The sequence below is a fragment of the Colletotrichum tamarilloi genome (assembly GCF_030869305.1).
Source record: "Colletotrichum tamarilloi strain Tom-12 chromosome Unknown Scaffold_4.1, whole genome shotgun sequence".
NCBI lineage: Eukaryota > Fungi > Ascomycota > Sordariomycetes > Glomerellales > Glomerellaceae > Colletotrichum > Colletotrichum tamarilloi.
Window position 1 is genome coordinate 570,683 of NW_026849387.1, and position 14,228 is coordinate 584,910.

The following is a 14,228-nucleotide window of genomic DNA, read 5'->3' on the forward strand; positions in this document are numbered from 1 at the left end:
AATGACGACGGATTGGGAAGAAGGCTATAGCAGCAGGCCTTTGGGAGAAGATGATCACAAAAGGTGGCCAATGATGAGCACTGCCTAAGGTTGGGAGGCGACGCCTCTGCGATGTTCACAAGATGGTTTACTCAGCTTTGAGATGCTTATGGAGCATCTCTTTGCTGGCTGGTTTGAGCAAAGTGCTATTGTTGATGATAAAAGATATTGATGTCAGATAAAGACGATGCCGAGACGGGCATCGTGTGTACACATAAATCAGATTCTTGGGATAGTTCGTTCTGCAGAAGGGACGAGCACACACGAGATTCAACTTCTTTACGTAGCCGACTATGATTAGGGGGGCAAAAATGAATAGGTTGACCAATATGCTTCATCCTCAGCATCTCTGTACCGTTCAATCCCATTCTGTCACGAGTGATTCCCCGTGCGCATCCTACCATTCTTGCAGACTTGGAGCTCCACCTCGCAATAACGACTAAGTGGATTAAGCCAAATAGTCTTGTGAAGACATGGTCTCGCGCAATATCACACATCGATCTGGGAATTAGGCTTGATATGGTCAACTTATCATGGAAACTACCTGTCTACCAACTCCGTCCGCCCCCAGATTTCCGTCGATAGGCTCGAATTTCTGTGACTCGGCCCATCATCTGTACGCGTGACGACGCAGATGCATCGGAGAGCAAGGAAAAACTAGAATACAACGAGGGCGTGCTTGCATTAAGTGGCACTCTAACCCACCCATCCCTTAGTCGTAAAGATCATCATCGTTGCCTGCGTCGCCGAAGCTGTTGGCAGCCTCATTTGCGGCACCCTCGCCTTCGGGGAACTTGAAGTACGCGCCAGGACCAGCGTTCTTCATTTGCTGGGCAAAGGCCTCGTACCGGCGAATCTCCACGTCGCTGACGGAACGGCGAGCCATTTGCATGGCCTCCTCGAAATGGCGCTTGGTCAGCTCAGGGACGGGGTCCTCCTCATCCTCATCCATCGCCTCCTCGCCCGCGGCCTCACGAGCCTTGGTCTTCTGGATATCGGCGGTGATGGCCTCCTTGATGGCAAGCTTGACAGCACGCTGAGTGATGAAGCCAAGATCGGCACCGGAGAAGCCGTGGGTCTTGGAGGCGATGAAGTCGATGTCGACATCACCAGCAACGGGGGTCTTGCGGAGCTGAGCCTTAAGGATACCAGCACGGGCGGGCTGGTCGGGCAAAGGCACGTAGATGAGAGAGTCCAGACGTCCAGGACGGCACAGAGCAGGGTCAAGCTGCTCAGGTCTGTTGGTCGCGCCAATGACGAAGACGTTCTTCTTCGAGGTCATACCATCCATCTCTGCAACGGAATTAGCTCATGTTCGTCTCATTCTAGTCTTGAATGCGGGAAAGACTAGAATGCGGGAAACTTACCAGTGAGAAGCTGGTTGACAACACGGTCAGAAGCACCACCAGCATCGCCCATTGATCCACCACGAGCCTTGGCAATGGAATCCAACTCATCGAGGAACACGATACAAGGGGCAGCGGCGCGGGCCTTGTCGAAGATGTCACGGATGTTGCTCTCAGACTCACCGAACCACATGCTGAGAAGTTCGGGGCCCTTGACGGAGATGAAGTTGGCAGCGCACTCATTGGCGACGGCCTTGGCCAACATCGTCTTACCGGTACCGGGGGGTCCGTAGAATAGGACACCTCTCGACGGGGAAAGACCGAACTTGAGGAACTTCTCGGGGTGGTCGACGGGGTACTGAACGGACTCCTGCAGCTCGGCCTTGACGGTCTCGAGACCACCAATATCCTCCCAGCGAACGTTGGGCACCTCGACAACGGCGACCTCGCGAAGGGCGGAGGGGTTGGAGACACCGAGAGCGAAGCGGAAGTTCTCCATGGTAACACCAAGGGAGTCGAGGACCTCAGCGTCAATGGTATCCTCGTCGAGATCAATAAGGTCCATCTTCTCACGAATCTGCTGCATGGCGGCCTCGGAGCAGAGGGCAGCGATATCGGAACCGACGTAACCGTGGGTCTCAGAAGCGATCTGCTCCAGGTCGACATCATCACCAAGCTTCATGTTCTTGGTGTGAATCTGGAGAACCTCGAGACGTCCGGTGGGGTCGGGGATACCAATGTCGACCTCACGGTCGAAACGACCGAAACGACGAAGGGCAGGGTCGATGGAGTTGGGTCTGTTGGTGGCAGCCATGACGACGACGTTTGAGCGAGCCTTCATGCCGTCCATGAGGGTGAGAAGCTGAGAGACGACACGGCGCTCGACCTCACCGTTGGTCTTGTCACGCTTGGGCGCAATAGAGTCGATCTCGTCGATGAAGATGATGGCGGGGGAGTTCTTCTCGGCCTCCTCGAAGGCCTTGCGCAGGTTTGACTCTGATTCACCAGCCATCTTTGACATGATCTCAGGACCGTTGATGAGGAAGAAGAAAGCACCAGTCTCGTTGGCGACAGCTCTTGCCATCAACGTCTTACCGGTACCGGGGGGACCGTAAAGAAGAACACCACGGGGAGGCTTGATACCAATCGACTTGAAGAGCTGAGGATGACGGAGAGGAAGCTCGACCATCTCGCGGATCTGGGCCATCTGCTTTCTGCAGCCACCAATGTCGTCGTAACCGACCTCGTTGAGGTTGCCCTCCTCCTCGTCACGCTGGATAGGCTCGCCCTCGCAGTGGATGACAGTATCTTGTGCGACAATGCCGTATTCGGGGGGGTCGACCTCGACAACCTTGAACTCTACTTGTCTCATACCACCGCGCACGATGAAGAGGTCGCCCTGGCGGACAGGTCTGTAGGCCTCACGGAAGTAGGGAGCGAGGAAAACGTCGAAGAGGGAGCCGGTAATACCCTCAACGGTATCGGCGATGGGAAGAACAGCAATGCGCTTGGCCTGTGATGGGGGTCAGTAACTTGTCCTCAGAGAAGCCGTGTCCTGTTGGCACATACATATTTGATATCCGGGCAGGGGTGGATGGTGATCATGTCACCGTGCTTCACCCGCAGGTTGTGGCGAACGACTCTGTTGATGCGAGCGCTGCCATCGTCCAGCTCATCGTCGGCGAGGACGATCAGGACGGTGTCCTTTCTCTTCTTGCCACGTACGAGCACGGTGTCACCACGGAAAAGCTGAAGAGCCTCCATGGTGTTCTCGGAGAGGGCAATGATGGAGTTGTCATCGTTGACGGCATCGGTAACCCTGCGTCAGTTAGCGTCATGAAGCTTGCCCCACGCTTTCCAAAGCTCACGTACATCAGCTGGTTGGGCTTCTTCTTCTTCTTGAGGATAGCGGTCGCGGTGTCATCTTGCTGTTTGCTCAGTCAGTATCAAAATAATTATCACGATATCCGGTTGCGTCGATCGAGACTCGGGGAAACAAACATCCTTGACCTCAGCACCCGAGGCATCCCTGGTAGTAGGTATCGTCAGCATAGTTCCTCCCTTTTGCGAGCCACATTATGGAGTAGGAACGATAGATGTCTACTCACATAAGGTTGACCTTCTTCTTGTGCTCGGCAGGCTGTTCCGACGGAGGCGCCATCTTGATCGACTGTTTCTGATGATTCGGGAATCCGTATGCAGTCGTAGTGTGAAGATGAAGGCGGGATCCTCAGCTGGGTGGGGTAGCTGTCAATGGTAGAAATTCCTCTTCGGCAGGAAAGCAGAAAGGAAAGACGATTTGTGTTGGATTTATATCCCTTCCTACGGTGTGAAGGAGAGAATTCGTGGTTGGGGCGGAGATAGGGTGGGAGGTTTGCAGATGGGAAGCTTTGTTTCGGAGACAGGCAGGTGCAGCAATGGAGGTAGTAAAGGCCAGCCAGCAAGAGCAGGAAGGTGTGAGGTGGTGACGGGAGGCGGCGGCAATCCCTGGGTCTGGTCCCCAGACAACCAATGAAATCATAGAGTGGGGCGGATTAAGTGCACTCCGGTGCATTCGGTAGCTTAAGTAAGGCACCGCTCCAGGGGTCGAATCTGGCCCAAGCTCTGCGATTCAGGTGGTGACGGTGTCGTCAGGGCAGTGGAAAGTGTTGGAAGCTTCCACTCTTGCTGACCTTGAGGGTCCGACGGTCTCCAGACAGGCAGGCAGGCAGCCTTTGGGCCACGCACTCTCTCAGCGACTCGGTGTCGCACGCACGGCCTCCACCTAATCCACTATGCTATTGGAATCCACCAGTAAATCCGTACTAAGTCTTATCGCCTTTCTGCATTAGTGAGCTTTTATCGATATGGCAATTGCACACCTTGGAGTTCACCGAGACCACATCACATCACCATAATATGGGTCTTGTCATTAACTGCCTTGTCGCCTCAGACTTGCTTGAGATGGACTTTGCGATTCTGGCAGAAGGATACGTAAGGATGTGCCTACCTTATTTTCCTTACCAAAAATTCTCGCGTGGCGGGCAGAGACAGACGGAAGGAGCGAGCGACTTCTTTGTTATTTCTGCTACAAATCGTCCAAAGGAGCGGCGAACCCGGACCACCAGCTGAGCTTCTGTGAATCCAAAACGTTTGTTCATTTCCTCCGAAATTCGCCATCCGGGCAGCCCCATACCCAAGACTCAAGAGTAAGACTGGGCGCTCGATGCATCCGGAGGCAAACGAATGACGGCTGGCTGGAATGCCAGCACACTGCAAACAAACAGAGACACCTTTCCCCCCTCCATCATCCACTTCTCCGATTCTGCTTCTCTACAAGCATCCCTGAAGAACGAGTCATCCGGCGACGGCCTCCCGCGCCATCATCCACTCCCCAAGTCCGCACACCCATCCCCCAATCAAACGGCAAAGGTGCGATTATTCATCGCCTCCTGCTGGGAAAGCGGCCACGTCGCCACCTTCTGCCGCCATCCAAGGTATCTGGCGCCGCCGACCGCCGCATGGTCAAACATTGGTACCGCGTCGGCGTGCCGCATAGTCGGGAGCAGGTTGATGTGGTGCTCCAACAGCCCGAGCCCGAGGATGCCGACTCCGGAGCGCGGGCTGCCGACGGCGATCCTCGCGGAACGGTCCTGCGTCTGCAGGAACGCCTCGGTCAACCAAGACAGCGCAGGGTAATTGTTCATACGGCGCCCGATGCTATGGTCGTGGCTTGAGAGGTCGGTCCGCCTACGCAAATTGATTAGTTCTATGTACACTTTCACAGCTTTCCACTTCAAAACCTGGAGCGGACTTGCTTACTCCTCGGGCGGAGTCCTGGCAACGGAGCCAGTCTCCACCATAACGGACCTGAAGCTCATCTGAAGTGGGGTTTCGGCGGTCTCGTGATGTAACGGGACGGACCGAGCTGTCTATAACGCTGAGGAAATTTGGCTTTTCGTCGTTCGTCTGGATTTGTCTTTGTTCTGAATTTGGAGTATGTCGATCTGTTGAAGGTCGCAACTCTCTTGTTGTCTGTGTCGGCCCAATGGTGAGGAACCAATACCACATCCCACGCTGGAACCTTTCCAGCAAAGCCGCAGGCCAACAAAGTGTTCTTATATCGGTACTGTACGACTGTCCATCCGCCCTACGGAATCTAGATGATCGATCACAGCTCGGCGTCCTCCCGCTCTCGTTGGCCTCCCATTTCTTCATTGCCAGGGGTTATAGTGAGGCAGGCTGCCGCTGCAAGATGGTCTGCAGCCCCTCTAGGCTACCTTACCTTGCTTGCAGATTTGGGGGCCATATGGCTGTATAAGCCCCCCCCCGTGTCACAATCCCATCACACGACACCGCATCGCTAGCCTGACGCTTCTAAACACGCTTGTCCACCATGCCTCTTTGTTCTCATACTCTCTTTTTCGATAGACTCCTTTCCATTCCTGCACAACCGTCACTAGTACTACATAGACGTCGCATCGATGAAATAGTCGCTGTCAACTACATCGAGTTCCCAAGAAGTAGGTAACCAAAACATGATGCAATGGAACCGCATGAGCCTCCAAGCTCGATAATTGCGACCCGATCTGGCCAGGGTAACAGCACAATGACGAGACAGGCATATCCCACTAGGAGGCTGGCGGTTCCTCAGCCTCAGCCATGGCGTGACTTCCTCCCCTCCCCTCCCCTCTCCGCCGCAAGACAGAGTTGGGAACATTCTGTCGGGATGGCGCATAGCTGCTAGTGCGTTAAACAACTTGATATTGGCTGCCTGTAGCAAACATCGTCTCTACACAGCCCCTTCTGGTCGGTCTTCTGGAAGACCCAAAATTTCCCTTGTCATCCATCTGCGGGTTCGTTCTCCATAGTCCTCTCAAGCCCAACCTGACCCCGCCGGAACCTCCAAGTCCACCTGGGTAGCAACACACGACCTCTTGGCCCGTGGTTCTCGCTCCCAAATCTCGAGGCATATCTAAAGCCCCCAAATCTGACACTGTCGTGCAACTACATGCTGTTCTTTTGATGGACAGCCTTACAGCAAAACCTCGTATTCGAGCGCCATGCCCACGATTTCAATCGTGGTACCTAGGAAGGGCTGAGACTGTTGAGGTCTCCCAGGATGCCCCATACGTGTACTCCATCGCTCATGAGGTCACCCATCAAGCCCAGAGTCAACGTTTCTACAAATCATATCCCTAAATCATATTCAAGACCATAATTATGACCAGTCTCTCATCGCAGCCTCATTGTCTTTCAAGTTGCACTTCTTCTTCTTCTCCCCGTCCCCCCACATCCACATTTTGGTTGCTGTCCCGTCCGTCAGCACTAATACCACATCTATTGATGCAAGCGCTGCACCTCCCGGCCCCCAACGCAACCTTCACCTGCCACCCCGATCTTTTGTCTTGCCCCGAGTATCCACACGGGGATCCGGCCGGTTGCCTCTTCCCACGTCCAGCGATTGCAGGGCTCATGATGAGACCTACATGGATCTACCACACATTTGGTCTTGGTTTGCGCTTTTGATGCTTCGCAGCTTACAAGACAACACTGAGAGCAAAATAGCAGCATGCAATTGATAAGAGAACACCGGGCCATGCTCGGTGATAGCTGCTGCTAGTGGAATATCATACAAGATCATGTCCACCATCCCCCCCGATGCGGATATAATAGCAGGCAGGCTGTGCGCAAACTCCTCTTCCCGTATGCTGTCCCTCCTCCGTCGTGCGATAAAGAAAATGCCTGAACAATGCAGTTAAAAAGACTCGCTTTTATGACCCCTTCCCCATGAATAACTCCGTTGTGAATCACCCTTTTCCTCGTCAGGGCAGAAATCACTGCTCTTGAGAAAGCGCTGGCTGGTACCGCATTTGAAGAACCCACTTGTTGTCAAAGTCAATGCCTCTCCGAATCTTGGTACCCGCCTTCTTCCAGACTGTCGCGCCGAGACCCATGTCGGCAATGAATAGCTTCCAGTCTTCATCTTCAGCCACAGCACCATGACCGTCAGCCGCTCCGGCACCGTGAACACTCGAGGGGTCCGTTTCGGAGACAGGTGCCATGGCCTCGAGTAATCCCTTTTTCGGCGCGCCCATCGCCACCACATACCGAGGCTTGACATACAAGCGCCCACCGTCGATGATGCTGACCTTTCCAGTGGATGGGTCGATGCCCGTTGGTACATCCACCGCAAGAACAAAGGCCTCGTTTCGGTTGGCCCATTCTATCAATTCATATACAGTGGCTTGGTCGCCAGTTCGAAGCTCCTCAAACGAGATCGCCAAGCCTAGAAGAGCATCGATGATGAGTGTTACCGATGTTGCTGGGGTGGAAGCTGTCTTGCGAAGCTGTTCGAACAGCTCGATCTTGTTGTGCACGCGACCTCCAAAGTTTCTGTATATTCTCACTTGCTGTCGCATGTCTTCGAGCAGATCTCGCTCACGCTCGATGCCAACGACACAGACTAGTAAGTTGAGACCCTTATTGCGTAGGTGCCGGGCAGCCGCAATGGCTCTTATTCCGGATTTGTTGTTGCCGGCGAGAATGACGACGGTCGCAGAAGCCGACAAACTGTTGCTTTGAGCATTTGCGCCACCGGTTCCGAAGCGGACTTGAATCGCGGGGTCCTCCAGAGCTCGCAATGTCACCTCAGCGATTCCTCGGCCTGCATTCTCAGCCATCATGTCTTCCGTGAGCCCGACCTCGTTGGCTGCGATGTTTTCCAGGTTCAGCATTTGAAGAGCTGAGACGGTCTCTAGCCGTCGATTTGACGGTTCGAGATAAAATCCGGACTGTGAAACGTGCTGTAGGTGGTTAGTACCATGAAGACTTTTGGGGCTGTCTTGAGAACGAAGCAACGCTTGGGACTGTCTGTTCAGACGTACGTTGGAGTTGACGCGATTGAGGGGCTGACTGGTAAGTTGCGCGCTCGCTTTCCGCGATTGCGACCTCCTCGCAGCCCCTGATTTGCTATCCGTCCTGCGGCTACTCTGAGCACTCCGGACATCACGGCCGCTTAGTCGATCAACTCCATTAGCGGCATCGTCAGCCTCGCTGTTCCAAAAGTCCTGACTCGTCTTTGCCGATGCGGCTGGCAGGTCGAGTACATTCTCAGAATAGTGGAGGTTCTTCCCTCCAGCTGTTCCTGGCTTGGGCAGGCGGTTGTGCGAAACCAGCCGGTCTGCCTCGTCAACCAAGTCCTCCTTTCGCATTTGGTCGAAGATGGTACGCTTATCAAACTTTGCCAGGTTGTTTTCGAAATCGAACTCGACCATATCTTCAGTAACGTCTTCCGAAGCCCATCCGTTTTCGGGTAGGTCTTTCTTGCCCTTAAGGCCCCGTTTCAGTGAGTTGAAGGGTTGGAAGGAAGGCGAGCTTTGCAGCATCGGGGTTTGCCTCCAGCCTTTCCCACGGTTAGTCGCGTTACCGCGGATCGGGGTGATTTCTGGTATCGTTTCCTCCGTTGCGCCGTTTCGAGCCTTTTGCTTTGCTCGCCGCCTACTGCTCTTCTTTTGTGTTTGGCCCTGTACTTCGCCAGCATCCTGCGACACTGCGCTGTTTTCCGCGGCAAATCGTTGTGCGTTGGGCGTCGAGTCGTCCACCTCCAGCTCCTGCAAAGTCTCGCTCAGGCTGACAATGTCGTCCCTCAGACCTCCGGTTAGGTGGACGCCGGACAAAACTCCTGGCTGCCCCGGCCGAAGGTCCATCGGTGCGCCTGCAGCCTGTTGGGGTACAGCTTCCGGGAGTATCTGGCTTTCGCTCCCACTCACGATACCGGAGTCGGGCCTCTTTCCCATACTGAGGATGGCCGGGTCCGCAAAGGCGGGTTGCGCAGGTTGATTGACGACGGGAGCAGGAACAGGACTGACGCCCGGCGCTGTAAAGGTATTGGGCGCAGCATCCTCCTTGAATTCGGAAAGCTCGAGGACGTTGGCGGCATCGATGATGACCCTCGGGAGCCAGTGGTTTGTCCCGTGAGTGAAGACTATGTGGGCGCTTGTTAGTGGGACCGGGCATCTAGTGACGTTGATGGAAACATGAACGTACCGTTACTCAGCGTGAGGCTGATGCCGGGCTCTATAGCACTGACAGTGCCCTTCAGCATCGTACCGTGAGGCTGCCTCAATGTCACCAGCATTTGCAAGCCGATGAACTCCATGGTGACGGATGCGTCGCAGCGTCTGCGTGCTGAGTCGTTGACTGTGTCAGGATGCACCAGAGCAGCGTTGGGTTGGGGCTTCGTCGCAAACACAACTTGCGCGAATTGACCGAAACTTGAGCTTTGGAGATATCGCAAGTGGCCAAGAAAGATCGCAAGATGGAAGCGGCGGCAGTAAGGTGCTGTTGGAGTGCAGAAATGAGGTTGACGTTAGCAGTGAATATGTGTGTTGACCTTGGATCTCGACGAATGACCAGACCAGAGAGCTTGCTTCCCCCAATTCCCCCCTCGGGCACATTTACCTGCTGGGTTCAGGTTCCCTTAACTTTTTCCCAATGCTTATCGATAAGGCAAGCGCAGGGGACTTAAGCGCAGGGCAGGCGCAGGTCCCAGGTGCAAGGTCACGCGGATTTCTGCTGGTGGCGGGCAGCTACAGGCTACAGCATGCCCTGCCCAGGAAGAAGGGACGAACGTCATGGACACAAGCTTCCGGGCCCATCTGGGGTACGAAGTTACCAGCCCGAGGTACCTCAAACTAAGGTACTTGAAGCCTACAAGGTAAGTACCTCAAAAGGTCGGTTGACTCGCTAATTAAGGGAACATACTGTGATCATAGTTTCTATCAAGTGCGCAGCACCTCCCAATCAATCAGGAAGGTAAATACGCCGGATTAACTACGTTTCAACGCACATAGTAGGCGTCGCATTCAAGGAACCTAGGTTGTTATGACTCTTGGTTGTTCTCCATCCATTTGTTGAAGAAGGTGACAGTATATGCAGAGCGGGCAACGATTCTGCTCTTGGCGTTCCTCAAGGTTGCAAGTGGATGTTACGACTATCTTAACTTACCTTACCTTACTTGCCACTACGACAATGAATCAAGTCGCCAAAGACAAATGTCTTCTAATATTGTTTTCTCTTATTCATTCGTTACAAGAGCAGAGGTATTTCCGTCCCACCAAGACGTGCGTTCCGAAGCGAAACCAGAGCTTGCGAGTCCAACGCTATCCATGTCCAGACAATCATGAAGACTAAATGAACCCCTTCCAACCATGCATAGACCGGCCACTCGAGTAGAGCCTTTGATCACGAGGTGCCTCTAGAACGCCGTATTATGTTACTGCCAACACCCTTCCTGGGTCCCATCTTAAAACCCGCCGTAGCTCGCCATTGCCTCCTCCTCCTCGTCCAAGTCGATCACCTCAACGCCTTTCCTCACAAACGATTGAGACCGCGCGCTCGCTCCAGAAGTACTCCTGACGGGTTTCGTGTCCTTTTTCTTGTGCAGGAAATCAGCCATACTCGGCGGTTTTTTTGCAATGGCTACGTCGGCACTGTAGAGCTTGTTGTAGAACCCTACGACCCGAGGGTGAGCCATCACTTTGTCCTTCCGGAAATTCAGGACCTGTAGGCCTTGTTGACAGGTCGCTCGACTGAGCGCGACATAGGCCTGACCCTTTTCGAATACTTTGCCCAGATCGACCTTGACTCGTTCCAACGTCTGACCTTGTGCCTTGTGAATCGATAGTGCCCATGCAAGGATCAGAGGCAACTGGCTTCGACTAGCCTGCACCTCGCCATTAGGCAACTCAACCTTCCAATCTTCTGGAACGCAAAGGATGGTACGGGTACATCCATCCACCGCCGCGAATTCCACGACAGGATACTCGGCTTTGCCCCTAGTAGCCTGCTCTACTTCTCTGCTGAAAGCTTTGATCTTGCGCCTGGCCCTTGCTTCTCCATCCTCGTCAATGTCCTCGACACTCTGCATCATGAGTGCTGGATTCCAGTGTTCAAAGTCGTCCTCGCTCATGAAATTGACCACTTTTCCAAGGGAACCGTTGACAAGTGTGTCGTCCATGTTTTTGATGAGCATGACTTGAGCACCAACCTTGAGCTCAATCATTTTGGGTGCCATCATATTTTGGAGTAACTTGTCGCGTATTTGGGGGTCTCCGCTATCTCCTGCGTCGTACCGTTTGGGTATTCCGGGCAATCTGCGCAGTCGACTTTGGTTGGCGTTCTCAACCTCATATCGTGTAGGGAACAGCTCTGTGACCTCCAGGCCATCTGTGGCGGGAATCGCCCTAGCTAGGCTTCTAAATGTTTGCACGGTCTCGTCGGTAATTCTGCCAAGACGCATTTCGTTCAACATATTGGCAAAGACTGAAATTGGTTAGCTACTGCGCCGGTCTACAATGTCCAGACTCGTGTTTCATTTCGTCATACCTGGATCCCTTTGACGGAACACCTGCGTCAAACCAATCGTGTGGTCAATCGTAGTGTTCCAAGTTGCCGCTTCGAAGGCGAATTTAGAATCCCTGCCTTTATCACCATCAGGTACCGGGGGCAGCTGGAAGAAATCCCCCGTAACTACAAGCTGGATTCCGCCCCAGGGCTTGCCGTTGTTTCTGATGGTTCTGCCGATTTGTGAAAGCTTGTCAAACAGGTCGCCGTCCACCATTGAGACCTCATCAAGGACGAGGATCTTGGTACGAAGCCAGCGGTTCTTCGCTTTGGGGTTTCGCCGGATCTTCTTGACCAATGCCTGGACGTCTTCCTTGCCAAGGCCAATCCCAGAAAAGCTATGCAGTGTTTGACCTCCGATATTGCAGGCTGCGAGGCCTGTCGACGCTGTGACAGCTAGCCTTTCCGGATCTCTGGCCCATTTCTTCGTGAGCTCTGCGATGATCGATCTCATCAGGACCGACTTTCCAGTTCCGGCCGGACCTGTAAAGAAGACACTCTGGCCTTTGTTGACAACGAGGTCTTGGACGTGCTTTTGCTCTTGAGTGAGAGCAATTACCGATGCCTTGGCTTTGGGCTGGTTGCTTTTCGTCACCTCTGCTCGAATCTGGTCCATAGACCACTCTTCCTCATTGGCGGTTTTCTTGGATTGTGTTTTCAGCTGTTTCTTCTGCTCCTTGAGGGCGCTGGCAGTCATATTCCAGGTCTCTTTCTTCTTCTTGGGAGCAGGCGTGACACCACCATCCGCCCATCGAGAGACCTCCGGCTCGTCTTGTGGCACTGGGATGAAGTCCTCCTCAACTTTCCATTTTGTTGGCAACTTGCGCTTCTTGGGCTGCGGCGCCACTTGAGACTCGAAGTTCTCTGGGGACTCACGCTTCAGTGAGCTTTCGGCAGATGTGGTGCGTGATAGTTGAGGGTGGACGAAATGTGATGCGGGAGACGAGGACCACGGTAAAACTTGTGTCGAAGGTTCCTCGGGCGGCGGGTTGCTAGCCTTCTTTGCTACAACAGGGGGCTTGGGGAGTGATGGTAGAGCCGACGGGGCTTCGAAGTCCAGGTCAAGCTGGTCGTCGTCGCTGAAGTCATCTTCGGCAAAATACACAGCGGGTTTCGAGTTGGCCTGCCCACTTTGGGTGGAGATATTATCCGGTTCGTCTCGAAAAGAGTCAGACCTGGTATAGAGAGAGGCGAAAGATTTGCCGTTAGGCGCGGATATAGAATCCAGAGCAGACCGATTGCTGCTTGCGAAGTGCGTTACACTTGCAGTCCTGCCCGGCGGGGGTCGTATCGAGTTCGTCGTCGCGGGTGGCGCCGTGGTCGTCGGGTTCGTCTTTTTGAACTGGTCTATGATATTTCCATTCTGAGTGGCGCTGGGGCTGCTCGAGGGAAACAGTTGCTTGGCCAATTCATTCTTCTGGGGCGGCGGAGCGCTGGCCTCGTAGGCCTTCTTCGCTCTGGCTAACATCGAATCGGTATGCGGACCTAGATCCGGATGGGAGGCAGAGGTGTGGACATGAGCGACACGAATTGCTGCTCGGTGGGTGAGTTGGCGGAGTACTGGAGGATATCGAATGGGAAAGAGGCTGGTGATTCCAGCCGTCATCCGAGGGGCTGTCTTGTTGACATTTGTTGTGTGGCTCTGTACGTGAGAGGCTTTGCTGTATCGCACGCTGACCGAGGAAGGAAAGAATTCGATCTGCGTCTATCCTGGAAGGGCAATCCCGATTGTGGTCGGGACGCGCCTGGACGCGTTAAGCCCCTCCTGAATCTCAGCGCGAAAGTTGCTCCAGGTCAACTTGGCTTAGTCATCCAATTAATCACCACTACCCAATCTCCTCACATTGCCACATTCAACCTCACTCTTCCATGCAGCGCGTCAAAGGGTCGTAGCCGTGAAATATGCCACCTGTTTGTACGACTTATCCCCGATGATCATTGGCCGTTTGTCTACCTTTTCTACGATTGGAATACGCACATACACACTAAAGACATATCCCACTTTCTTTGGAACAACTGATGGACTGCTGGCTACCTAAACGGACTATTCAAACTGTCCAATAGCATGTTACTCAATCACCGTCATTGGCTGCGGACCGTCCACGTTCACCACGTAGCTCCTCTCTTTTGCAGAAAGAGCCTGCGCCTCGATGCAATGTCGTCGAAGGAGAAGCTGTTCGTTCGCCTCATGTTGGGCGTGGGGGATTGACTATCTGCAGTCGACCCCAATAGCAACCTTTTAGGCACAAAGGTTGGGTAGAGCTCCTCCAGCCGGACCTGGCACTACTTATTCAAGCTCTCGCCTTCCATGTTTGTGCTGTGCTACCTCGGCGTCTCTGCAACCTGCAAGCTGCATTGCCAGATTTTATTTTCACTGGGACGAGGAAGATCCTCACTTTATCAAACTGATTGTTCAGATCTTCCATTGGTCAATTTCACTATGCTGCCCTCCGGAAA

At 53.7% G+C, this 14,228-nt stretch overlaps 5 protein-coding genes across 5 annotated transcripts; all 5 read right to left on the reverse strand.

Annotated features, from left to right (window-relative positions):
• Positions 1-751: 751 nt before the first annotated feature.
• On the reverse strand, positions 752-3,546 carry CTAM01_01821 (AAA family ATPase; the record flags this gene model as incomplete). The annotated part of the gene is made up of 6 exons (XM_060517862.1): positions 752-1,332; positions 1,407-2,898; positions 2,955-3,204; positions 3,258-3,313; positions 3,387-3,414; positions 3,494-3,546. 6 exons carry the CDS (start codon positions 3,544-3,546, stop codon positions 752-754), a joined length of 2,460 nt encoding a protein of 819 aa, XP_060387396.1.
• Positions 3,547-3,615: 69 nt separating this feature from the next.
• CTAM01_01822 (uncharacterized protein) lies at positions 3,616-3,939 on the reverse strand (the record flags this gene model as incomplete). The annotated part of the gene is made up of 1 exon (XM_060517863.1): positions 3,616-3,939. One exon carries the CDS (start codon positions 3,937-3,939, stop codon positions 3,616-3,618), a length of 324 nt encoding a protein of 107 aa, XP_060387397.1.
• An 844-nt stretch (positions 3,940-4,783) lies between these two features.
• On the reverse strand, positions 4,784-5,227 carry CTAM01_01823 (uncharacterized protein; the record flags this gene model as incomplete). Its single annotated transcript, XM_060517864.1, has 2 exons — positions 4,784-5,114; positions 5,187-5,227. The coding sequence occupies 2 exons, from the start codon at positions 5,225-5,227 to the stop codon at positions 4,784-4,786; spliced, it is 372 nt and encodes a 123-aa protein (XP_060387398.1).
• Positions 5,228-7,201: 1,974 nt separating this feature from the next.
• On the reverse strand, positions 7,202-9,525 carry CTAM01_01824 (DFDF domain-containing protein; the record flags this gene model as incomplete). Its single annotated transcript, XM_060517865.1, has 3 exons — positions 7,202-8,170; positions 8,252-9,351; positions 9,414-9,525. The coding sequence occupies 3 exons, from the start codon at positions 9,523-9,525 to the stop codon at positions 7,202-7,204; spliced, it is 2,181 nt and encodes a 726-aa protein (XP_060387399.1).
• Positions 9,526-10,671: 1,146 nt separating this feature from the next.
• CTAM01_01825 (DNA repair and recombination protein pif1) lies at positions 10,672-13,239 on the reverse strand (the record flags this gene model as incomplete). Its single annotated transcript, XM_060517866.1, has 2 exons — positions 10,672-11,690; positions 11,754-13,239. The coding sequence occupies 2 exons, from the start codon at positions 13,237-13,239 to the stop codon at positions 10,672-10,674; spliced, it is 2,505 nt and encodes an 834-aa protein (XP_060387400.1).
• Positions 13,240-14,228: the final 989 nt, after the last annotated feature.